Source organism: Trichogramma pretiosum, unplaced genomic scaffold (genome assembly GCF_000599845.2).
Source record: "Trichogramma pretiosum strain Unisexual culture from Peru unplaced genomic scaffold, Tpre_2.0 scaffold10, whole genome shotgun sequence".
Classification (NCBI taxonomy): domain Eukaryota; kingdom Metazoa; phylum Arthropoda; class Insecta; order Hymenoptera; family Trichogrammatidae; genus Trichogramma; species Trichogramma pretiosum.
The window spans coordinates 1499396-1524867 of NW_019641652.1; the positions used below are offsets into that span (position 1 = coordinate 1499396).

The 25472-nt window shown below is 35.2% G+C and overlaps 6 protein-coding genes across 8 annotated transcripts; 4 read left to right on the plus strand and 2 right to left on the minus strand.

The window, feature by feature from the left end:
• Positions 1-865: 865 nt before the first annotated feature.
• Positions 866-3288, plus strand: LOC106656459. The gene is made up of 7 exons (XM_014377456.2): positions 866-1053; positions 1464-1884; positions 1987-2218; positions 2298-2440; positions 2522-2651; positions 2715-2897; positions 3106-3288. The coding sequence occupies exons 2-7, from the start codon at positions 1510-1512 to the stop codon at positions 3270-3272; spliced, it is 1230 nt and encodes a 409-aa protein (XP_014232942.1). The 5' UTR covers positions 866-1053; positions 1464-1509; the 3' UTR covers positions 3273-3288.
• LOC106656458 (nucleoporin GLE1) lies at positions 3280-6741 on the minus strand. Its single transcript, XM_014377455.2, has 6 exons — positions 6490-6741; positions 5759-6049; positions 5299-5688; positions 5143-5233; positions 4112-5086; positions 3280-4041 (listed from the first exon to the last, which is right to left on the minus strand). Exons 1-6 carry the CDS (start codon positions 6661-6663, stop codon positions 3779-3781), a joined length of 2184 nt encoding a protein of 727 aa, XP_014232941.1. The 5' UTR covers positions 6664-6741; the 3' UTR covers positions 3280-3778.
• Positions 6742-7049: 308 nt separating this feature from the next.
• On the minus strand, positions 7050-9050 carry LOC106656429. The gene is made up of 2 exons (XM_014377389.2): positions 7789-9050; positions 7050-7655 (listed from the first exon to the last, which is right to left on the minus strand). The coding sequence occupies exons 1-2, from the start codon at positions 8897-8899 to the stop codon at positions 7147-7149; spliced, it is 1620 nt and encodes a 539-aa protein (XP_014232875.1). The 5' UTR covers positions 8900-9050; the 3' UTR covers positions 7050-7146.
• Positions 9051-16703: 7653 nt separating this feature from the next.
• LOC106656154 lies at positions 16704-19078 on the plus strand. Its single transcript, XM_014376847.2, has 3 exons — positions 16704-16850; positions 17495-17713; positions 17790-19078. The coding sequence occupies exons 2-3, from the start codon at positions 17502-17504 to the stop codon at positions 18736-18738; spliced, it is 1161 nt and encodes a 386-aa protein (XP_014232333.1). The 5' UTR covers positions 16704-16850; positions 17495-17501; the 3' UTR covers positions 18739-19078.
• An 804-nt stretch (positions 19079-19882) lies between these two features.
• Positions 19883-20893, plus strand: LOC106656164 (mitochondrial cardiolipin hydrolase-like). Its single transcript, XM_014376862.2, has 4 exons — positions 19883-19910; positions 19977-20191; positions 20260-20444; positions 20535-20893. Exons 2-4 carry the CDS (start codon positions 19977-19979, stop codon positions 20771-20773), a joined length of 639 nt encoding a protein of 212 aa, XP_014232348.1. The 5' UTR covers positions 19883-19910; the 3' UTR covers positions 20774-20893.
• Positions 20894-21271: 378 nt separating this feature from the next.
• LOC106656113 (coatomer subunit zeta-1) lies at positions 21272-22553 on the plus strand. Of its 3 annotated transcripts, XM_014376791.2 has the most exons (6): positions 21306-21357; positions 21436-21553; positions 21628-21873; positions 21948-22081; positions 22216-22306; positions 22377-22553. In XM_014376791.2, exons 2-6 carry the CDS (start codon positions 21521-21523, stop codon positions 22422-22424), a joined length of 552 nt encoding a protein of 183 aa, XP_014232277.1. In that variant the 5' UTR covers positions 21306-21357; positions 21436-21520; the 3' UTR covers positions 22425-22553. The 3 variants fall into 3 exon arrangements, with proteins under 3 accessions (XP_023315719.1, XP_014232277.1, XP_014232276.1); XM_023459951.1 differs by lacking the exon at positions 21436-21553 and having other exon boundaries at positions 21272-21357; XM_014376790.2 differs by lacking the exon at positions 21306-21357 and having other exon boundaries at positions 21364-21553.
• Positions 22554-25472: the final 2919 nt, after the last annotated feature.

The following is a 25472-nucleotide window of genomic DNA, read 5'->3' on the forward strand; positions in this document are numbered from 1 at the left end:
AGATGTTTATAATAACGAGTCGATTGTGTTGCGACAGCTGATTCCGAATCGAACGCACGTGACATCGTGATGTGTATTTACGTTGGGAAACGTCATTATTCATTTAGGTGCGAGCCAAAAAAAATGTTGGACGTTTGCAATCGATTATACTTCTTTTGTTTCCAATCCAGAGATTTGCTCCAACAGGTGGTTTATCGAATATAATAATATACAAGTGTACCATTTGAAATGTACGCGCAAGTCTGCGTTATCGGTACACGGCAATGGAGAAACTGCATCCCGTACATTATTATTATCGCTGTTATAATATTTTCACACGTGCCGCGTTATAACGCAATCGCAATTTCCAAAACGTTAAGGATCGTTACGATTTTTGTCACGCGATGAATAAAAAAATAAAAAATAAAAAAATCATAATCTAATTGCGCGCGTGCGAGACACGTCATGTGCGCAGCAACGCTTCGCGACGAAAAAGAGCGCCGATAAATATTCCAACAGACACCGAAACGCGACGGATGAGTGTTCACACAAATCACGAAAATTTCTTCAACAAAGTCGGGAAAGTATCGGTCGCCGCCGGACTCTCTGCAATAACATATAAACACATAATTCGCACGACGACGGCGATCACGCGATGTTCACGCGTTCTCTCAGCCGACGATAAGGCAGAGATGATCGTGTGGCGTTACACGCGTATTATATCGAAAAGGTCGGCGACGAGTCTCAAAAATGCATTTTATATAACGAAAAAGGCGCCACTTTCGAGCGCGCGCGCCTCTCCCTTTTTATGCATTATCGCGCATCCACGCGACCGCTGCCTGAGAGTAAACTGCATCGATGCGCCGTGTCAGTCGCCGCTCGCCAGTCGTGCAAAGTAAAACATCGTCGTATATTGCTAATGCAAACAGAGGCTGAGCTTTGTGCGCGTGTACCGATTTTTCTTTGTAAATATAGATTTTCGAGGACGATGCGCTGCTGCTGCTGCTCGGCGTGAAAAATCGAGGGTCTCTCGGCGGCGCATTTTTGGAACTGAGCGAGCTTGTTTCTTTGCAGGTACAGTGATCAATTTTTGCTGGGTTTAATTTTACCTTCGGAATCGATGATTCGATCGTTTCCGAGCGCGTCAAAATGCAACGGCAAACGAAGTAGCGTACGAATACGAAGATTGAGATAAAAAATTTGTTTTATTTGCATTTATTGAAAATGTGTTTGCTATGCTGTTGCACAATTAAAAGAATTTTCTGTCAAATTATAACAAGCATGATTAATGATCAAAATACACAAAAAATATCGAAGATAATAAACGTTCATAAGTTTGTAATTCATATAGATTATTTGGATTTAACAAACACTTTGAAAAAATAAAAAATTCACAAAGAGTTTTAAAAATGTGTTGTCTTCAATTTTTTTTAAAGTAACATTTTGAGAGCTTTTACCATTCGTTTTAATCCCTGTTAATCTAGAGGCACAGAAAATTTTATCGATCTCAAAACCATCCCCGTCGCCGCCATGGACAAGAAGTCGCAAACCGTCAAATCCGAGTCGAAAGAACCAAGTCCGACCCAATTTCCGTCTTCGTTCCCATCAACGAGAAAAATCAAGGAGTTGATGGCGCAGGCGGTGTCGGTGCCTACCGCCAAAAAGTCCGTATCGGCCAGCTCCTCGGCCTTGCCGACGCTCACGGAGAAGCCCGACGTAAAAATCAGCACCACCGCCGCCGCCGCCGCCGTCTCGCCGGTCGTTCGCGCGAGCGTCGCATCATCCGTCGTCTCCAAGGAGGACATCGATAACGACGCCCCGATTAAAGACGTCGAAACGAAGTCTGCAGCGGCTGAGCAGAAAAACGTCTCGGAAAAACCGAAGAGATTGCCGGTCATCGAACCGGTATTATATGCGATATTGCATTCTCTCGATGTCGTCTCTCGTCGCGCAGCGATAATAAAACATTATAACGTTGATTGATCGACGAAAAATTTTTCCTCGCAGACGCCGAGCAAACCGATGGTCGATCCGGCGGTGCCCCGCACGAGAGCGCCGCGACCGGCGCCGTCCTTCGCCGAGCGGCCGCTGGTGCTGGCGACGCATCTCGTGCCGTCGCTGCCCGTCGGACTGTTCGAGGTCGTGGCCGAGGCGATCGAGGCCGCCTGCAACAGGCCCTGCGTGATCGTGCACGAGGCCAGACGAGATCGGCCCGTGGCCAAGGAGGTCGTCGATATCGGTAATTTTAATCGATACATATTATTATATTATAGCATTACGTTGTAAGCATCGTTGTAACTGTGCAATTGCTTATATAGCTATTTTACCCACTGACTCGTCGTGGGAGGACGGCCGATTGTTGCCGATCGGCTTCGTTTTCGAGCATCGGCTCAACAAAGACTTTTCGCCGGCCGTCTACGCGGACGTCGTCGTCGCCACGGATCGAGCGCCCCACGTCGAGGTTCGCCTCATCTCTCGTCGTATTCGTGCTCCTCCTCCGAGAGATAGTATTACGTAACGATGGATTGTGTGCATTTTGCAGGAATTATTAGATCTGAGGGGTCACAGATGCGCCCTGCCCGACAGAAGGTCCAGTCGCGGAGTCAGCGCCTTGCTCTTCAATTATCTGCGCCTCAAGGGCGAGGGACCCAGTTTTTTTGGAAATACTTTGGGTGATTATATTTATTACGTAGAAGTCTGAAAATAGGTAAGATTTATATCGTGTACGTATACAGATGCCAGTTCTCACGTGTCGGCGCTTCAAATGGTCGCCGGCAAGCAGGTCGAGGTGTGCGTGCTCGAGTCGCCGGTCATCCGCTTCCATCGCAAGACTCTGCCGGGCGTCTACTCGCTGCACATACTGAGCAGTCTGGGGCCGCTGCCGCCTTACAAGATATTCGCGAATAAAAGAATGCCACGTAAGAGATTACTAAAAAATACACACGCACACACACGCGCGAGTAATAAATGTTGCAGGATAAAAAATTTCTTTATTCGCTTATCGTCGTCGCTCAAAAGAGGATAAATATAATGATAATTTATATACAGTAATAATAATGCTGCCGATGATGAACAATCATATTATTTTTGACGCATTGTAAATCGATTTCTATTTTACATTTACAGCCGAGACGGTCAACAAAATAGAAAAATATTTGCTGCAGATACGTCAAGATACAGAGTGGTTGGAAAAGTTTACCCCATACAGCGTGCTCGGCTTTGCCGAGTACAGCAACAAGCTCGGTGAAATACCAGAAATAAAATCTGTGCCTACCAGCGCTCCGTACTATTAACATGTTGTAAAAAATACAAATACATTATTGTTATCTCTCCTTGGCTCTGCATTTAATGTCACATGCATCTCTAATTTTAAAATCTACAGTTTCGGTCGAGTTGAAATGCTTCGTTTTTTCATCGCAACTCTGAACAATTTTTTGTACAAGTAAATATCGTTTGTCTACGAACGCAGTGAATCTTTTATTGTAAGATATAAAAAAATTTCTTTTCAATATGTATAAATCGACAAAGAACACTTTGCATTTAAGCAACAAACTTTTCTAAAATCACTTTGCAGAGTGATTAGCATTTCAATGTACAATCGAGGTGTATATCAATCAAAAAACACACATATAGTCATAACGCAACACACGTAGCTCAATATGAGTTAACGATAAATTCGATTACTCTTTCGTAGCGTTACAAAATTTTCCATCGTTACATGAATTATTATATCGCGTTTAATTTGTAAGGAAATATATACACCAATATCGATATGGTATAAGTAAACGAAATTGTAATTTTACCAAAAGTTGACTGGTAACTGTCCTTTAGGCGGTGGAATAGTGCCACTTTTAATGGCTGTTTCCAGAAAATCACCTAATCTTGCAATCGGAGCACTTGTGACTGCGTCAAAACTTTTTAATTTAGCATAATAATCGTTATTAAGAACCATTAGAAGTTTAGGAAACTGTTTGGGATATGTTTTCCATAACTCATTTCCAGTTACTTCCAAGAGCACAAATATCAATGTCGCGCATATGTCAGCATTATCACTTCTTGGAGCTGTAAAATGATTTTAATATAAAAATAAATACTTTATTATGGATTAAAATGATCATTAAACAATATATACCTATATTAACTGTTGCTGCAAGCCATCTCCAAGCATTACCTAGACCATGAGGATGAGGTTTGTCAATTCCTTTTCTCTGCTTCGTAACAATGATTGATGCATACATGTACATCACTCCGCCAAGTCGTTTCCAAAATTGGTCAGGCTTTTCTGGGGTACCGTTGTCATTGAACTTACATCCCAGTAATTTGTAATAATCGGTTTCGGATTGATCGCTAGATTGCGATAAAAATACAGGAACGAAGAATGGGCTTTTCACATGAAAACGCGCAATAAGCAGTTCACCAAAATCTGGCCAATCGTTCCACAGAGCTATTGCAATTGCTGCAAATGGAAAAGCCAGCTCTGGTTTTACTGATACTGTGGTATCACCCTGGTCAACTATTTTTTGCGCCAACAGATGCTTTGAAAAAGCTTCGGCTTGTGGGTTCGTTAGTATATTCGGACTAGATCTGCCAGATAAAAATGACTTCAATTTATCATACTTTTCAACCAGTTGTTCTCGGCTTCCTTGCGAGATAGAATTGACTGTAATGTTTAGCAATTTCTGGCACTCAAATTTAAACTTTTTCATAACAGTAGATGTAGCAAAGTCATCAAAAGATGCAATATACTTTTCTAAATGCTGTTTACTGTTTTCATATAATTTGTAGCTTTCAGGATCAGGATAACCAGTCGTAACTTCTGCAACAATTTGTTGAAGTGGTGCTGTTATACTGGCAGCTGCTGCTTGTTCTGATGGTGGTGGTAAGAAAGAAGTTTGAGACGAAGCAACATTATCTACTTCTGTTTTTTCATGAATTTGAGCAACTAATTGCTCTAAATTATCGTGAGTTAAGTCTTGTGGTTGAGATGCAGCGACTGCTTGAGTTTCTTGTAAAATTTTTTCTGCTTCTGCTTGTGCATTCAATTCTGCTTGTTTCATTTCCTGCTCTCTTTTAGCAATTTCTAGTTCATACAATTCATCAAATTTTTCTGAAAAAGATATTTTATTAATAACACATTGATAATTACAGTCAATAACAACGTACCCATTGAAGCTTTGAATGTTTTGTATATTTCATTGCTACATTGGTATAAGGAGTCTGCCAATTGAAGATCATATACACTTAAATCACCTGCCTAAAATGTAATTAAGTTGAGTAAAAAAGTATGAAAAGTATTGAATTATAGTTTTGAGCCTCTACCTTAGCTTTTTCATTTAAATTTTGCATTTCTTGAGTAAGTTCTTTCAGTTGTACAGCATATGGTGCAAATAATTCTGTAGCTGATTGACTGTCCTTGCAGGTTTGACATAATTGAGCAATATCTCTGCAGTTTTCACTGAAACGATCTCTGAAAGGAATCATTTTTTTGGATATTTCTTCATTTTCTTTCAATCTCTGCTTTTGAAGTTCTTTTTGTTTTTCTAATCTTTCTTGTAGAGCATACTCTTCTTCTTCTGCCTCCAAACGAGCTAACTTTTCTTCCAATTCTTTTTCTTTTTGAATAACCATTTGTTCCATAAGAACAGAAAGTTCATCTTGCATATTTCTTTGGAAACTTTCCATTTCTTTTTTCTTTTGATCAATGGCTTTCTGAAATAAAAAATGTTATTGAAATTTGGTAGAGAAGCAGCAGTTCAATCCTCTAAAATTTACAGCATACTTTAACTTTATCCCGACGTTGTACTTCATTTTCCAAGAGTATTTTTTTTATAGAAAATTTTAGTTTACTATTCAACACTTTTTGCGGTGTATTATCAACTGTCCTCTTGTTTTCCTTTGATTCTGAATCAATCACAGGACTTTTTGGAACATTGCTTTCATTAATGATAGTAACAGCCTTGGGTCCTATGGTGACATGATTGATTTCACCAGAAACACGAGCAGCTTTATTAAAAATGGAAATTTTGAGACTTTCAAATTCTTGGGTGATGTCTGCTCCATTTGATAATATCTGTAAAATAAAAATTAAAAGTAGAAACACAATTTTTTATAAAATTAAATTTACTTAGTAAATTTATTAGATGAAGTGCAATATTTTATTGTAAACAATCATACAAGCACAGCATATCTATATTTTTCAGAAACTTTAAGAAGTTGTTTATTTTTAGATTCTGTGAGTGCTGTTTTATCAAGGTTATGTATTTTATCAAAGTATGTTTATAATTTATGATGATTAATAATGTTTTATTTAAAGCTCAGTAAAAGTTAATAATGCAGTATATTATTTGAAGATCACCATTGGATAAGGTAACAAATTACAAAAAATAATACACAAATCATTCAAATTTTTGACATATCTGTGTTGTCTCTCGACGAAAAAAAATTCAATATTTATGTCAACAATGAAACTTGACACGAGTAGATAACAAAAAATCTATTTGTTTCACTTACGGAACTATTAGAATGAAAACTATTGTTATTGCTCTTCAAGACTACCCTCCTCGGCGAGTCGAAAGAATTATTTCTTAAGAAAGACATTCTGTGCTTGGTCACCTCCACCAACGTCTGACCAACGCACGCACAAAAGAGCACGCACAAACCGACACGCACAGATTTAACTAACATACAATTTTTTCATCCGAAAATGCAGTAATACATCAATTGAAAATGTGCCCCATTGCTGCGTCGTCAGCTGCGTGTGTTTACTACAAACAGTTGTGTTGCGTGCTCAAAGTGGCGCGCTCGGTGGTTTGAGAATTTGCAAGTTGGATTGGAGCATTTTACTGCGATACTGTGATTGGACGCAATATCTATGAACTCCGAGCGGCAAAAGTACAAATTTAACGTTCCGATTCGTTTGACTGCGTATAGAAGGTAAATTTTGATATGATACAAAGAAATTATATGATAGATTTCGGTTCATGTATGATAGAAGGGAATATAAATGAAAATTTAGATATAGTTATATAAAGTTATATAAATAAAGAATTTTATTTATAACAAACATTATTACGTGTCTAATTTACTATATTACAAAAAAATATGTATAGACCTTTCAAGTAATTAGCAATGTCGCACAACTTTTATACAATTGCTTTAGCATTTAATCTAAAATTTAATAACTTTTTTACTTGGTTTTTCTTCTACTTTTTCAACAACCATGCCTTCACCTTCTAATGACTCCAAGTTATCATTAGTTAATCTATCAAGTGTCAAGGTAGTCTCTTCTTTTTTCTTTATTAAAGTTGGACAATCTTTTTTCAAGTGAGTAACGTCACCGCATGTGTTACAACTACCACCATCGGGGTATAAACCTCTGCTATTTTGTGGGCACTGTTTTGCTATGTGTCCTCGTTCAGTACAAATGAAGCATTTGGCGAATGAATATTCACCCTCTTTTTTGTTAACTTTGCATTCAAAATGTGTATGTTCAGTTGAGCCGCATTTAAAGCAAATTCCTGTAGCACCTTCTTCGTGATTAAGTTCTGGACAGTCAGATAAATTATGCCCAGCTTTTCGACAATGGAAACAAACTTGTCTCCTTATTCTTGCCAGTACTTTTTCAGCTTTTCTTCTTTCTAATTTCATGGCAGCATCAATATCTCTTTTTGGAATACCTAGAAAAAAAATTTAATTCATGAATTGTTTATTTCTAGAGAATGTGTAATATGTACATTAAAGTTTTTAGGATTTATCAGACAAAAACTCAGTATAAGTTATTCTGAAAAATGATTAAAAATTGATCATTACCTTTCATAACCATTTCTTTCCTCAGTTCAGTTAATCTTATTGCATCTTCTTTCTTAACTGGAAAACCATCATATTTGCATATTTCCACATCTACTCCATTAATTGTTACTTTTGTAGAATGAAAATCTGGTTTTCTTCTTTTATGTTCACCATCATCTCTAGGTTTGGCTACTTTTTTCTGGAATTTCTTTGGAACATTATCTAAAGAACCAAATCGCCAGAAGTTTTTATCGTCTAAACAGCCAAATTTCCTCTTGAATTTTTTGGGTTTTGGGTCTGCTGCATTTTCAGTTGTTTGACTTTGAGATTCACTTACTTGAGGAGCAGTATTACTATCAGGAGCATTAGCATAATCTTCTAAGGATGGACCTTTATTATCAGTAACTTTCAAGCCCCATTCATTATCAAACATGCTTGATTCATTGTTTTCATTCACTGCATTTTTAGCTATCTGCTTCTTTTTATTTCGTTTTTGTCTTTTACTCAATTGTTGACCGTCTTCTTTGTTCTCATTTCTAGCTTCTACAGACTTGCTCACATCACTTACAGCTTCCAAATGCTTTTTTGTATCGTTTACATTTTCCACGTGCTTCTTTGTACACTCTGTAGTTTCAACAGGCTTCTTTGTATCATTAGCAGCTTCCACATGCTTCTTTGCACTTTTTGTAGCTTCCACAGGCTTCTTTGTATTTTTTGCAGCTTCCACATGCTTACTCATATTATTTGCAGCATCGACAGGCTTCTTTACATCGTTTGTAGCTTCCACAGGCTTCTTCATGTCGTTTGCAGCTCCCACGTGCTTTTTAGCAGCCTTCTTCAACTTTTTTTTGTCGATCTTTTCTTTTTTACCAACACTTCCATTCTCGATTAGTTTTTTATTTTTCTTCGGCACATCGAATTCGGCCCAATCACCACCGCTATTGCTCGCTGGGCAGTTAGGATCGTCCTTTTCCTTCAACAATTGTCTGGCAGTTTTCGTTTTGGTCGCCGCCGGCTCTTTGGATTTCTCCTTGACCTCCTCCAATTGGGCCTTCATCTCGTGCCATGGTGTAGCGTCTTCGGGCACGCGCTCGTTCGACGCTTTGGAACCTTTGGCTCGGGCGAAACGCATATTTTTTTTTCTTAAAACAAATAACAAAAGGATTTTTTAAAACTCGAATAACCTTCAAAACACGTTCACGTGCGGGCGGTCTAGCTACTGATTCAAGATACAACGAATGAAGTGACAGGCGAACTCATGCGCGGCGGACGTCGCTAGCAGCCGGCGCCCGGCGGTATAGTATAAGTAACTGTAGACTCTACAATTACATATATGGTGCAGAGAGCACATGACGGTCAGAGCCAGCCAGCAATATTGAAGTCTATGTCAGGATGCTGGCTAGGGTTTTCGTGTTTCTACACGTTATCAGCCGTGTTTTAAAGCGGAGAATCAATTTTTCGAATTTTATATCATTATATTCTCTTTTAAGGGGAAATTCCCATTGCAAATTGTAAAAAAAAATCATTTTTTGAATATTTTTTTTTTGAGAACTATAATTTTTATTCATTCCAAACCTTTTCGGTATTGTTCCTTACATATTGAATTACAAAAACAATTTTTTTATGGGACTTGAGACCCATTTTGTTCGCTGTATTCTATATGTTCTTTACGTTTAAAATCTCGCTTTAATCGTTACAACTTTCTCTAGAAGACAAACCTCTCAAAAATTAATTTTTTCAATTTTTACGATTTTGCCAGGAGTTTTTCTAAAAAAATGCTCTTTTCGAGGTGAATTCACCCTTATTAAAAAATTGGAGATAATTTATTCAACTTTTTAGAGGTTTGTCTTCTAGAGAAAGTTGTATCGATTGAAACGAGATATTAAAGGTAGAGATCGGACTAGTAGTTTTTTCTCAATCGCTGGCGAGAGCTGAAAAAAAGTAGTTTTGAGAAAAACGCGTCTTCTTTGCCTACTCAGAATTTTGACCACTGCCGCTGCGTCTGCTGCTGCTGCTCAGGCCACTAGAGTGTACCCCCCTCTGGCCTCTACGCTCCCGCAACCGTCGATCGCTGCCTTTTTATCGCTATGACTGCTGGCGAGTTATGCAGCAGCACCGCTTTTCTTTATCTACTAAGAATTTTGACCACTGCCGCTGCCGCTGCTGCTGCTGCTCAGGCCACTAGAGTGTACCCCCCAGCTCTACGCTCCCGCAACCGTCGATCGCTGCCTTTTCTTTGTCTACTTGGAATTTTTACCGCCAGGTGGCTTTTGAGTGCTTTATGCGTGCCCTTAAATGAGTTTTACGGTAAAGTCTTTAAATATAGGCTCCTTCCAGCGAAAGAGAAAGCTTCTCGTGTCTGAGTGCGCCTCTGTCTCTTGAATTTACTAATTTCGAATTGTCTAATCTCGAATTATCTAATTTCGAATTGTCTAATTTTGAAGTGTCTAATTTTGAAGTGTCTAATTTTGAATTGTCTAATTTCGAAAAATCTAATTTCGAAAAATCTAATTTCGAATAGTCTAATTTCGAAAAGTCTAATTTGAATTGTCTAATTTTGAAGTGTCTAATTTGAATTGTCTAATTTGAATTTACTAATTTGAATATACTAATTAATATTCGAAAATACTAATTCTACTGTTAATTAATCACTTCGAAAAATAAAGAAGTTCTTTAAGTGCGCGTTAGCACGTGAGCTCTCGACAAGTAATATCAATAAAGTTTGTTTGTGATCATTGATTTTTTCGGCCTTAACATGAATCAGAATTTAGCGATGAGTTTAGCAGGAACAAAAGCTATTTTTATAAATAAATCGGCAGAAAAATCAGGTACTCCGGCTACCGTTGATGATTACGTCAGTACTAATTTAGCAATTGAAAAAAAGGATAGTGTCTGTAGAAAAAGAACGAGAAGTTCTGCATTTTTTGGCGATGGGGAAATTGATGAAGTAGGCCCTCTTTTGAAACGTTCTAAAAATTATAGTCATGAACCAGTAAGAACAATAACAATTGATAGTACAGTCATTGCAAATATAATATCAAGTTTAAGAGAAATGCACATTATATCGGACAAAGATGAATCTATTTTGAAAATAAAAGACGAGGAACAAAATGAAGTTCCATGTAAAGACACAGTAATTTCTGATCCCTCAAAATCATTGCAACCATCTCAAAAAACGGCTACTCAACCCTTGCTTGTTAGAGCTGTAACTGAAGTTAATAAACCAGTAGTATTACAAGAACAAACAGATCTTTGTCTTGAGAAAAAAAAAACCTTAGAAAAATCAAGTTTTAGTGAAATGCACATTATATCGGACAAAGATGAATCTATTTTGAAAATAAAAGACGAGGAACAAAATGAAGTTCCATGTAAAGACACAGTAATTTCTGATCCCTTAAAATCATTGCAACCATCTCAAAAAACGGCTACTCAACCCTTGCTTGTTAGAGCTGTAACTGAAGTTAATAAACCAGTAGTATTACAAGAACAAACAGATCTTTGTCTTGAGGAAAAAAAAACCTTAGAAAAATCCAAAATAACTAATTATAAAAACTGTGGAGAAAAAATTATTTTATTTAATCGAAACATAAAAAAATCAATAACTAATGTGAAAGTCGAAAATAAGAAAATATTCAAATCCGCTATGAGAAATGAATCTCTAAATAGTTCTAATGAAAGCTTGAGTTTTATTAAATCTTTATTCAAAAGAACTAACGACGAACAAAAGTTTGTTGTTACACTGAATGATTTAAACAATGATTTTTGTGACGATAATCTTTTAGAAGATGAACCATTCATTGAATCACAAGATTCTAACAAATATCATCAGTCTAGCCTCAAGAAATCTTACAAAAGAAAAATTAAAAATGTTAATATTATTACGTTCAGTAACTCTCAAGCGAAAGACCGGAAAATTTCCAGTCGCGGCCCGCGTACTTCTCCTGCACTCGAACCTGCTAATCGTATGCCTGTGAAATTGCGACTTGGTAAACGATCTTCCACAGGCTCAAATATGAAAGCTGTATCTACAGCGAAAACCAGTAAACGATGCAGATTCTGGCCAAATTGCAGATCGGGCTCGAAATGTTTATTTGTTCATCCATCGGTACTGTGCAAGTCTTTCCCTAATTGCAAATTTGAAGACAAGTGTTCTTACAATCATCCAAATTGTAAATTTGGTACATCATGCACGAAGATGAAGTGCAAATTTACACATCCAAGAAGACGGTGATTCAAAGTACTATAAAAAATATTAGTTGACAAATATACTAGAAAAGTACTTCAAACATACGATTAAAACAAAAAGAAAAAAAACAAATGGAAGAAAATGCACAAAAATTGAAATTAAAAATGTCCAATATAAATAGCAAAATAAATGATACGACACAAACTGAACGTTTAATTAGCTACATACTACACATTTACATACGGCATTTTGTAGAATATTTGATACAGTTGAGAAGTGTGTTGATCAAATTATTTACGATTGGTGTATTGAAAAATGTATTTTCAAGCTTACGAGGTACTATCGATTGTGGCTATGCAACGACTAAAAGACATGTATGAATGAAAGGTAAAATCTATAAACGGTTTTCACCTCGAATGATGGGCTCTGTATCTCTATAAATGAGTGACGCCCTGCTTGTACGGGCTATTCCCTATAAACGGGACATTGGCTCTAAATGTGTGCGTGAATGAATTGTCTTTTAGTTTTGCAAGCTACATTTGGTCACTTCTCAATGAGAAATAAGCTTTGCGTGAGGCTTAAAAGCGATTTTTTGCTACAACTTTCGTACAATAATTTGATAAATGACAAACTTCTCAATTATATCTCAAATGCTGACAAACGTCGATACATAAGTGTGTGTGTGTTTGCTTGTATGACGTTCACAAAGCATTATTTCAAAATCGTATCCATTTTAACTGCATGCATTTTCAACTGGAACGTGTGCAATTACCATTGAAAAAATAATAATTCTTTTCCGTTTGTTTTTTCTTCTTCTTGTTTTTTTGTAATTCCAACAAAAACGTTTTTTGTACGCTTTTTTCGTATAGTTGAAACTTCAAATGTTATATTGATCATATATTGACTAGTCTATGAGTTTTCATGAAAAATTGTATTGTATATTGTATAAATTAATTGTATATATAATTGTAATTGTATATATTATTGTATATATTAATTTTGTTTAACAATAAAAAATTATAATTTTAACCAATTCTGAATTGATCATTATTTTTTTCCTTTCCTGAACCTACGTCATTACTTTCCCACCAGCCTTTAATACACCGAATATCGAATTCATTATCGAAGACTGTGACTGAGCGCAAAATCGACGAATTAACAAAATCAAACTCGCTCGTCTCACAACAATATACGCTTCGCAACAAAATCATCCCAACAAACATTTTCATTGAAATTTTAAAATGCTTCCATCTTCTTTTATGTCTTGTTCTAACGAATCTTGTTGCAACAACAAATTTCAAAAGCTTCTTTCATTCCTGAACTTTTTAAGTATTAGTGGCTGAGTAGACTGTTTACAGCTTAAACAGTGTTACAAGCTATTTAGTGCGTAAGATTTTCCAAGTTTTAACCAAATGACGGGCCTGAAAAGAACCGATTGTTAGTGTAATGACGCGATTTTAGCCCATCTATTACTTATTAACCCATTAACGCGCAGTGCAGCAAAGTGCAATTTTGTGCATGAATTTTCCATTGTAAAAAAATTATAAATAAAGTTAAAATATTTTCTTGAAAATCCATACCCAGGGGTTTTTGGGTATGCTCTTTCAGAATCCGGTATTATTTTTGCGATAAATAAACATTATCATCGTTTATTTTGCAATTAATAAAAAAAAACGCGATTTATATCTAGCCCCTATATTTCTAAAATGGCGAATTTATACCGAGCAGCGATATGAAAATTCCCTTATCGGCCCTAGATTTGACTTATTTGTCGCCCCGGTGTTTCGCCTGTTTGTGGCCGCGAGGACATTGAGACCGTCGTGACTAGGTCGTCACATCCTATATATTACTCCTTGAAAACTTTTTAAACGTTTTTGCGTCACCAATTTTTCTGATTTCGATTTCTAAAAAAAAAAAAAGCATATATATACATATATGTACACATATATATATATGTACATATATGTTTTACATATATGTACATATATGTTATATATGTACAGATATGTTATACATATATGTACATATATATGTACATATATATTATGTATGTACATATATGTACATATATATAATATATATATATATACAAAAAATTGGTCGTTTTTTACGATTTCGCACGTTTTAAGCCTTTTTTTACATTTTTTACACATTCTTCTTTTGTGGCGTGCACCAAGTGCCCGTTCTGGCCGCTGTTGAAACTTCTTCGGGGTATTTTTTTGTTCTCTTGTTCTCGCGGATGAGTTTGTGGTGGAGAACATGAACGCGTCGACCTGGTGCACCGAGTTCCCGTTCTGGCCCCTGTTGAAACTTCTTCGGGGAATTTTTTTGTTCTTCTGTTCTCGCGGATGAGTTTACGGCGAAGAACTTGAACTTTCTTTTATTTGTTGATTCTAAAAGAAAATTCATTACTCCCATATTCGAAAACAATATATCAAACTAGACTTTCGAACAAGAAAAAAATGTACATTTGAAAATTATTCTTTATCTTAAAGTAATGTAAACGAAAAAGCAATTAATGTTTATGAATTAATTTTAATATTACTGACCAAAGGGCTTTTTTCAATATAACCTTTTTCTTTCTTTTATTTGTTGATTCTAATAAAAATTCATTTACCCCATATTCGAAAACAATATATCAAACTAGACTTTCGACCAAGAAAAAAATGTACATTTGAAAATTATTATTTATCTTAAAGTAATGTAAAAGAAAAAGATATTAATGTTTATGAATTAAAAGCAGACAAGTTAGTTATTTAAGTATATAATTACAGATAAGTCAAGTGAACGGGTACAATGATCTTTTAGTCCGGGCGCCAGCTATGGGTCGAGTATACATTTTCAGGTCCATAAGGTAACCAAAGCTTTTTATAGGTTTTTTGGTGTGCTGAATCGATTTAGCTTGGTTACCAAGCGTTAAAATTGGTATTTTAAAAGTTATTAACAAATTTATTGTTTATAACTAAAAAAATTTGTTTAAAAAAATCTGAAAAAATTCACACGTATTCTTTGACTAATTCTAAGACTATTTTGTTCTTTGCATTTTTTCGTTTTAGGCGTTCCTTACCGAGCTAGAAAATCGCAAAGTTATTTTTTTACGCACGAATTTGTTCAGAAACCATTCATATTTTCAATCTTTGAAAAGAATTAGTCATCTTTTTCAAAACGACCTACACGCAAGAATGATCGTAGAGAGCTCTATTTTTTTGAAAATTACTCGTTGAAAAGAGATATTTGCGTTGGTGTATCTTAGATTTTGATAAAATAATTACTTTAGTCCATGCATACGAATTTAAACAATCGATTTGTTTCATTACCTTTTCTAGTTGCGCTCAAACACTACTTCTAACTCGATATTGACTTGAACCGTCCCGATACAATCAAAATCGACCAAATCGAATTAACGAAGTTTGAATTAACAAAGTAAAAGAGAGGCCAAATCAAGTAACTTTTGAATTACAGAAAAACGGTATTTTTATTTATTTAATATGTAAACACAATTTTCATTAAAATAAAAAGTCATTTTAGATTGAACTAACAGCTTTCGTTTTTGTTTTTTTCTTTAAAAAAGGATTCAACTTTTGAAATTGCAAAAAATAAATCATCAGAAACTTCTTCGTCACAATTTCTTTTCAGTAATAAAGTTTCTAGTTTTTTTGTTCGAGGTGATCGGCTGTTTTGCCAATCATTAGCAACGGAAGTTTTTCACTTCCATTCATATTGGCGCCCATAAGAATTGATACTCGCTCTTTACTGTGTCTACCATCAAAACATTGTTGACCTTTGAAATCGTACGTTTTTGATGGAAGGCACTTGTAAAACAATCCTGTTTCATTTGCATTAAAAACATATCTTGTCTTGTATTTTTTTAAAATTGGATCGAGCGATGTCATCCAAGCCTCGGCAGATTCATAGTTCACATTACCACTTTCTACGCATAATTGATTGGACTCAATATCATCTCGAATTACCGAAGTAAAGTTATATGATATCTGGACTCGAAATGCAAAATTTTATTTCGAATTATCAAAATTTCGAATTATGATATTGTTCGAATTATCGAGGTAAATTAACATTGAATTTACGTAAAAAATTGAATTATCGTAGTTTTATTGAACATTTATTTGAAAATGGACAAAATTACGATGAAATTTTTTGTTGCGATAATTTTGTTGAGTAGTGTATTTGCAACGTTTATATAAATGAAGATCTACGATTACAATAATAAGCACATGTATTCAAAATATAGCAAAATATTCAAATTTCATTAGATTTACTCATTTTCGTGGATGTGGATATTCAATCATACGCCTAGATCCAAAGAATTCACCCTAAAATTATTTTAAGCAATGAAAAGCAATGTGTTCTTACTCGAATGGCAAAATTAGGGAATTTAATTTTTTATTCCGCAAACAAGCTTAAATATCTTATAATTTAATAAAACTTAAGAATGGAATACATGTTGTTGTCAGACAATTTTTCAAGAAATAATAGAAATAATTCAATATTGTATTTCATTAATTTCTAAATTTCAAAAAAATATTTAAAATTTTTGTTAAGTAAATACGAGATTAAGATATTTTAAAATTTTTGCTATTTATTCAATTGAATTTTTTTTTAATTTGAATTTCGCGCTCGTTTAGATATAAAAAATTCGGAGCAAGGGGGCTCGGGTCCATACAACGCTGTATAAAAGTGTACATGCCATGCGTAAAACGGTATCTCGCCAGTATTGAATAGGCATCGACGCTTAGCAAGTACTTTCTCCTCGACATTTCAAGTAGTAACAGTTCTTTCACCACAGTAGCAGCATCTATATTCACTTACAGCTATCGTGAAACTTGCTACAAGCCTCAAACAATACTTGTCAAATCGTTAGTTAACTGATCAAATAAATGTGAGTATCAATTTAATAATAATTTTAAATCGTCCAATTATTAATTCAATAGTTTTCAATCTTTGCAATACCAATATTTTTAGTAAATCTTTGATTTGAAGTAACGTTATCAATTCCATTTTGAGGTTAGATAGATCATGTATGCGCTTCAAAATGTAAAAAAGTATAGGGTTGTGTTTATATTTAGTCTTTAATTTTATTTCAATTAATTGTATTGTAGTTCAACGAACTATTTTTTGATTCCGATAGAACAACACGATTTTTTATATAATAACGAATACTAACTCTAGCTTTAATAGGGAAAAATTTTTTGATTTAAAATTTTTATAATATTTGATGACGATAAAACAAATTTCATTTCATTTAATTAACAGTTTTTTAGATTAAAATAATACTTATTTAATATTAAAATAATAATTATTTAAAATTGTAAGTTAATAAAAACTGGAATAAATTCATACACATTTAGATCTTTTAGACCTGTATAATAAAAAAGCACGTGAGCGCGAGTTTTTAAACATTTTTTAATGTATGTAAGCAAGTAAAATTTTCGAAAATGTGCACTTTAATCGTTTATTGCCTCGAATTTCCGTTACTCATACCTACTAAGAAATTCTTAACTCAATTTGATAATTTCATTTTAGAATTACAATGGCAGGAATTGCGAAAGGCCGAGGAAGAGGTTTTGCTCCTCCAGTACAAGTTGCTCCTTTAAGACGACCTGGAATGAAACAGTACAGTGAACTCGTAACTTGCATCGAGAATATGCAATTGAAGGATGTGGTTACGAAAGATTTACCCACCAAAACTGTCGATGACATAATACCAGTAATCGAAGAGGCAATGACAAAATCTTCTCTGCCGTAAGTAGTTTTATATACTTTTTAGAAAATTACAATTACCTGGCAAATTATAAACGAAACTGAATTGATTCCACAGAGAAATCATGAATGAACTTCACGAGAGGGCCCTCGACGATCGGGCGTTTACTATCAAATTGTCAACGATATGTGATCCAAAAATTATTGGGATGACTGACAAAAACTCCAACAGTTTGAGGGTACTTCTGCTTCAAACCCTCCAAAAAGATTACGAAGAAAGGGGCGAATTAAAGAAAAAAAGTGAACATGTCTTAAGAAATGCCATATCGCTTATGGGAGAGGTGTATTACAGATACATCGTTGGAGGCAAACCCTTTGAGTATTTGGCTGCTCCGCTTATCAGCTACATAGAAATGCTCTTGGAGTCTGCTGAAGAAGAAGATATCGAGCTCGCCGTAAGAGAAATCTCGATAAACGGCAAGAGTCTGTCTTTGCAAGCCGTGCCTGAATTGAAAAATCTTATTCTCAAATTTAAGGAGACCTTAATCAAGCGAAATTTGAGTGCAAAATCGAGGACCTTGATTTTGCTGGTTCTTGAATTAGAAAATAACAATTACGAGCCATTGAATGCCGAAAAAGAAGAGTTTTACGCTTCCGAATTAGGAAGTGTTTATGAAGAAATCAGAAAAGTTAACAAAAACAATACTTCGGAAGCAGAAGTACGTCCTAAAAAAGCCGTCGAAAAACCGGGAAGTTATCCCAACAGCTATAAGCGTCCAACGGGGGCATCGCCACAAGTCAAGTCCGCTTCAGCCAAAGCCGATCAGCAAAAACCAGAGACGAAAATCCAAGAAAAATGCGAAAACGAAGAGAGCAGCCCCTCCAACAACTACAAGCGTCCGACTCCGCGCGCGATTCGAGGCGCCGGTGCCGCTAACAGCGACAACGCGAGAGATAATCGCGGCAACAATACCAAAAAGTCTCCGCGCGAAAAGAAAGATACGGCTCCCAATACCAATAGCAAGGCTTGGGGTCACGACGATCGTTTCGACAAAAATTACGATTGAATCAGTTCAAAAAATTATCATTCAATGATTGTGAGGTAGCTTTATGGTATGCGATAAGTCTGATGTATTGTATTCGTGTAAATATTTTAATCGAAATATTTAAAATATTACCATTTTATTAATCGGCGAATTTTATAAACTGACTTTTACTCAAGTATTTGTACATAAGAGGTATTTTACTGTAATTTTCTTAATCAATGAGAAAACCGATAAGTTTGTATTTCGAATTTTGATTTGTGCACACGATCGATACGTATTATTTCGCGAACAATGTCAACAATTTACTTTTTAAATTGATATAAATCATTTTAGAAGTACAAAACTGTCTGTGATTCACATTTATCTCGTGGGTGAGATAATTGTCGACAATTATGCATTACAATCGAGAGTCTTTTAAAGATCTTGACGAGTTTTTGACCAATTTATTTTGTAACTTAACTTTTACGAAATTATTTTTTAGGAATTGTAAAAAAAAATATTTATTAATACCGCTTTAATAAAAGATATCTGTGAAAAATGAACTTAGTGTTATTTTACCTGAAAAAAATTTTCCTCGTACTGTGAAGAATAATTTAAATCCTTTGAAGAACAAGAAACATTATAAACATTCACTTTCCTTCCATTGATCATAAATTGCTTTAAACTCTCGAAATGATATATTCATTTTAAATAAAACTTAAATCAAATACCTAATACAATGATATTAGGTCAAACAGAATGTATTTTTATCAATTATGATCAACTTCGAGATCAATGTTCCGTCGCATACCTGTAACTGTAGGTGTCCGACGTGTTTAGAATTATCTCCGAAGAAGCCCAGTTATTTGGCGCTCAAAAAGATATAGTCTATGCTACCGCAGACTATGTGTGCAATTATGAAGCACGCGGGCGGTCATGCCGCCAACTGATATTGTTTTGTAAACACAGAAGTCAAGTTCTTTAATATAGATGTGTAGTGTCCGCAAGGACGTTCATATTGTGTTATCATCATTCGATTTTCAACGCGTTCTAGTAACGGTTCTGCTCATTTACAGTTTGTACCTGTTGTGAAATGTTGCCGGCTTTTACCGGCTTGAGATTGATATGAAATTATTTTCACATGTTTCGACTGTAGTGTTAATAAATATTAGTTTAATTGATACTCATTTATAAAAAGAAAAATTCATTTTAAAGTAAGTCCTAATATTAAGTGTTGAAATGGTTGTGTATGTCTGTACCGCTTGAAAATTCTTTTGCAGATGTCCTTCTCTTTTGGACTTGGCATGTGCTCAAAAGTAGTGTTTTATACTATTGTTTCTGCAGTTGCATCAGAAATTGTATGGAAAATTGTACAGAAGTACTTCTATCAACCGTCTATAGGATCTGAAAAGACCATGGTATTATTTTTTCCTGATAAATCACTGAAGAAGAGAACGGATCTATACTCAAAAACTGCTCTTGGAGAAAATTTAGAGTTAGTAGTTTCTAATGAAAGTCAGAAAGTAATCAATGAGCTCATTTAAATTAAATTGATTTTTTCAGATTAATTTTGAAGTACCTAGATGAAGCAAAAAAGTCATTGGACATTTGTGTATTTTTTTTATCGTACAATCCACTAGTCAATGCTGTTATCAGAGCCAGAAAGAGGAGACTTAAAATTAGAGTTATTACAGATGAGGATACCATGAAAAATGCATATAGCCCGATATATGACTTAGTTCAAAACAGTACGTAATCAAATAATTATGTCTAGTAATTTCAAGACGAACTAATCTATTTCATTTTCAAGTATATTATACAATTGATATCTTTTTTAGATATTGAAGTTCGATCCAAAGCAATGGATCATTACTTAATGCATCATAAATTTATAGTTATTGACAAAAAGATACTTCTTAATGGTAGCGCTAACTGGACACCACAGGCATTTGAAGGAAATTATGAGAATATAATTATAACGGAAAAGAAAAATATTGTAAAGTCATTCGTAAAACAATTTAACGATCACTGGGCAAAGTTGGAAGTAAAATACGACCCAATACCAATTAAAATTTAATCAATATCTAATGCGATCTAATGTTAATAACTATCTTGATCGATTTACTAACGTGCCAAGACTTGTAAGATCTGAATTTAAAGATAAAAAGTGACAATTAATTATTAAGTTTAGAATCACTTTTAAAATTTTACAACTTGAATTTGAAATGAAAAATTTTATTTTTGTAACTTTTAATTGAAAATTAACACGTTTTCAAAAATATTGTAGCTAAAGGATGTTTATTTTCATATAAAAATTCAAAAAATTTAGTAGGAATTGATGATGAAAGCTCAAAGAAGTTGAATATATTTTTGTACTTATTTTACAAATAAAAGTTTTAATAAATATTACATTCTCAAAATGTAAGAAAATTGACTGTACTTTATTGTAAACAATATAACAGTATTTTTTATGGTTTTTCAATTTGAAGAAACATTAGAAAATGCTTTAGAAAAGTATAAATTGCCTTTAAAGGGGCAAATCATTAATTGAATGAGCAGACGGTTCGTGTACGGCTGCTAGTGTCAGTCAGACAGGTTAAGTTAAGATACACAGCTCGGAAAGTCAAAGCGACACGTCAAACGATGGACGGTCAGCTATTCGTGAGTATTCATCTTTGCATCTCCTGTTTTGAATCTGTGTCTTAGATTGCCTCATCCCCACTCAATAAACACGTTAAGTTTTTGTGTATCTCAGTGGCTGCCAGAACTTAGCACTTGCTTGTTGTAAGACATAGTCTTTTTGAGCTTACTATAACCTTCCAATATGTATCATATCAGTGAAAATAGTAAAGCATATGTAAGAGGTTTTTGCACAATTAACTAATCTTTATATTGTTAATCAATGAATTTCAATGATAATTTACTTTTTAGGAGCCCAGTTTATACACTGTCAAAGGCATTGCCATCCTAGACAATGATGGGGAAAGAATACTCGCCAAGTACTATGACAAAAATATTTTCCCTACAGCAAAGGAACAGAAAGCTTTCGAAAAGAATCTGTTCAATAAAACACACAGGGCAAATGCAGAAATCATTATGTTGGACGGTATGACTTGCGTGTACAAGAGCAATGTCGATTTGTTCTTTTATGTGATGGGTAGCTCTCACGAAAATGAGGTTTGTTTATGCTCCATAATATTAGTCATTATATTTTTTATGTTAGTTTAAAGTATTCTTTAATTGTTTTTTAGTTATTATTGATGAGCGTCTTAAACTGTTTGTATGATTCTGTCAGTCACATTCTTAGGAAGAATGTAGAGAAAAAGGCTGTGCTTGATAGTTTGGATATTGTCATGTTGGCAGTTGATGAAATCTGTGATGGAGGGTATGTTTAATATTTGTTTTTTTTCTTCAAAATAATAACTTAATAAATTAACTAATTAAAAGCTTACAAAGACTATAGAATTTAATATTATTATGCATGATGAAACTTTTACAACTTTTTCTATAATATTGCAGAGTTATTCTTGATGCTGATGCTCATCGTATAGTCCACAGAGTTGCTCTAAGGAATGATGATATTCCTCTGGGTGAACAGACAGTCGCACAAGTAAGAATTGTAAAATGTTTGTTATAAAAAGTATAGCAAAACATGGAATGATTTTAATTTTCTTTTATAGGTTCTACAATCAGCCAAAGAACAGCTGAAATGGTCTTTATTGAAATAAAATATCTTGATGTCATATGAAGTATAAAATCAATGAATTTCCTTATATTCTGTGCATTTTTAGCATACAGTATTTTATTGTAAATGAATTATTAAGAATATAGAGTTAATATCTTTTTATCAAAAGTAAGTACATATTTTTTTTCACTGAAATATAATGAAATACAAACTAAAAGAACATTCCTTGTAATTGAATATTAAAAGCTGTGCAATTATACTTTAATCAATAGAATTAGTTTGAGATATCACAAAAATGTGTAATGTAAGTGCTTGTATAGTTGTTTACGTCTGATGGTCTCATCAAGTCCAAATCATTACACAGTCGCATGTCCTACTTATCGAGAGCAAAATAAACATGTTTATTTATTTAAAATTAAAACCTATTAGCTTCAAAATTCAATGAATTGTGACATAAATGATAATTGAATGATGGGACGATATAATTAAATATCAACGCGTACATTCAATTTTGATCGTAATGGATTCCAATAATTTAATGTTAATCTCAAAAGCATTCGATCTACGTAAAAGAACAAAGATAAAAAAACAACTTACGAGCTAATAGGTTTCCCACGTAAAACAATAGAATTATTGAAGATGTATGACAAAAGGGGAGAAGTTTGTATGCAAGCAAATATTTAATCACACCTTCCTATTATTTAATAATGATTTTTATTGTTACAAGCTGTGAATATTTATATTAAAGTGTTTGAGAATGAACTTGTTGATTTTAACTTTACATAAGCGTACGTACATAAGTGGAGCATTGATCTGAGGTGATAAACACAGCGAATGTAAATTTTGACAAAACATTCTTGACGATCTGGATTTTAATTGAAATTTATTTTTGCCATAATAAGTATATCAAAATTCACAGACACATTTTTCGGTCAATTCATTTTATAATTAGTCCAACCAACTTGATCCAGTTGATAACTGCTTTTATCGACCTCCAAAGTTTCACTTAGCTTTCACAGATGTCACTGTACGTATGTCAAGCGTGGCTTAGATTATTAAACTTGGCCCATTGAAAACACGACACATCCTTTTGGTCTGATGCGCGTCCAATCGAAATCATTACCAACTCAGTAATCTTTCTCGAGAGAAATGATAAAACATTAATCTCGTACAATTTACATAAATTTTAACTCAATTTCATTTCTACCCTGATTCCGGCTCGCGAGACCCTTGAATAATTTTCTCTCTGTGAAAATTGGGAAACGCGGAGAAAAAAAAAATCTGCGCCAATAAAAAAGTCGAGAATAATTCGACCCTTTAGAACGATCAATCCGAGCTCTCAGTGTCTTCATCATCAAATCAGTCGACATCCTTCTTTTTCTCCTTTTTTTTTTGTTCTCTCGCACCCTGGACGAGCGCACGGTAGTCGTCGTAGTGTCCCCCCGTGGGAGAGAGTATAAAAAAAAAAAAGAGAGAGAGAGAGATAGAAGCGTCGCGAGGACAATGTTTCTGCAGAAAGGATGTGTATCCAGGTCGCTCCGTATACACGGCACAGTCGCAGAGCCCCGAAAAGTCCCGAGGGAAATCTTGGACTCCTATATGCGCGATGAGCGTATATAGTATACATATATAGTAGATCCGTCGCCCGAGCAAGGGTTGACTCTCCTGTGCTGCAGCTTCGCCGGTATGTGTGTGTGTAAATGTTCGCCCGAGTGAACGCGAAAATACAGCCGATGAGCTGTGTCCTATTCTCCTATATCTTACGCTGCAGCTTCTTTTTCTTTAAATACGTTAGGTATACATCATTGCCATTGTTCTCTCGTCGTTTACGTAACATCGATCGAAGAGAAGAAAGAATTTGGCAAATTTAAATACCGGTTATCGCGCAACACACGGCTCGTTTGTTGACGTTTCTTCCCTCGGCGCGCTTATCTAGTCGGCTAAAAACAATTGTACCATCGGTATTTCCCCATTTTTAGCAGCGACTCGCGTATATATTATGAAATAATATAAAATAAACGAAGAGCACGACGCGCACCGGGGAACTTTCCTCTCCGGCGAAATATATATACCTAAAGCGTTTGAATAATAACTAAGCTCTCGTTTGAGTAAGCGCATCCGGGCGATATAGAAATTAAAAATTTTTTCCTCGATTTGTACCTCGGTACGAACGAAGGACGAACGCGACGACGAGCGCGCAGCAATAAAAGGCAAACAAAAAAAAAGGAAAGAAAGGAGCGCGGAATCGGGTGCGGGTGTATTATTTTATATTCGTCGTTTTGCACCTGTTTTCGAGCAATAAATCGCGCGGCGGGGGGTTTTTTTCATTCCGCAGAAAAAGAGTCGTCGTCGATCGCCGATGTTATCAAACTCTCCCTCGGTTTTCTTTCATTTGCTCATGATATTTTCATCGGCGCGGACGGACACACACAACACACAAGCACACAGAGAGAGAGAGCACACCGACACAACACACAACACACAAGCACACAGAAAGAGAGAATGAAAACTCCGAGAGGTACGCGGTGGTGTATTACCTCTCTCTCTCTCTCTCTATCTCGGGCGTTCGGGAATTATTGGTCGACCGAGCTTATTTATTGACTTCGTGCGGATATAGGAGGAGGAGATGTGTGTAAAGCTTCTGCTGCGCGGGCGGCAATAGATGAAGCAACGGCGAAGCGCAAAAAAAAAAAAAGGTACAGAGGAAAAACAACGCGTGCGACACAAAAGCTCAAGTACCCGCGTATACAGGCGCAATGTTTTTTCGTTTCGTTTATTTGGTAATTTATATACGGTAAACTGCTGCCGTTATACGGTATATACCTACACACACATACAAACAATACCCATAGAGCTCCGGAGCTGCGTCGAAGTTTGTCTCTCTCTCTTGGCGATTTACGACTCGTCGCCTTGCCTCTCCTGTGTGTATACACAACACGATGTACGGGCAAAAGGCGTTAATTATTGGCCAGCCTGCTGCCTGCCTGCCTAGGCCATGCCTTTACAATTTGCAGCGCGCGACGGCCGATCCGTCGTGCGGTGTTGTCGCTTGCTTGCGATGCTCCTTTTTCTTCTCTTCTAGAGCGAAACG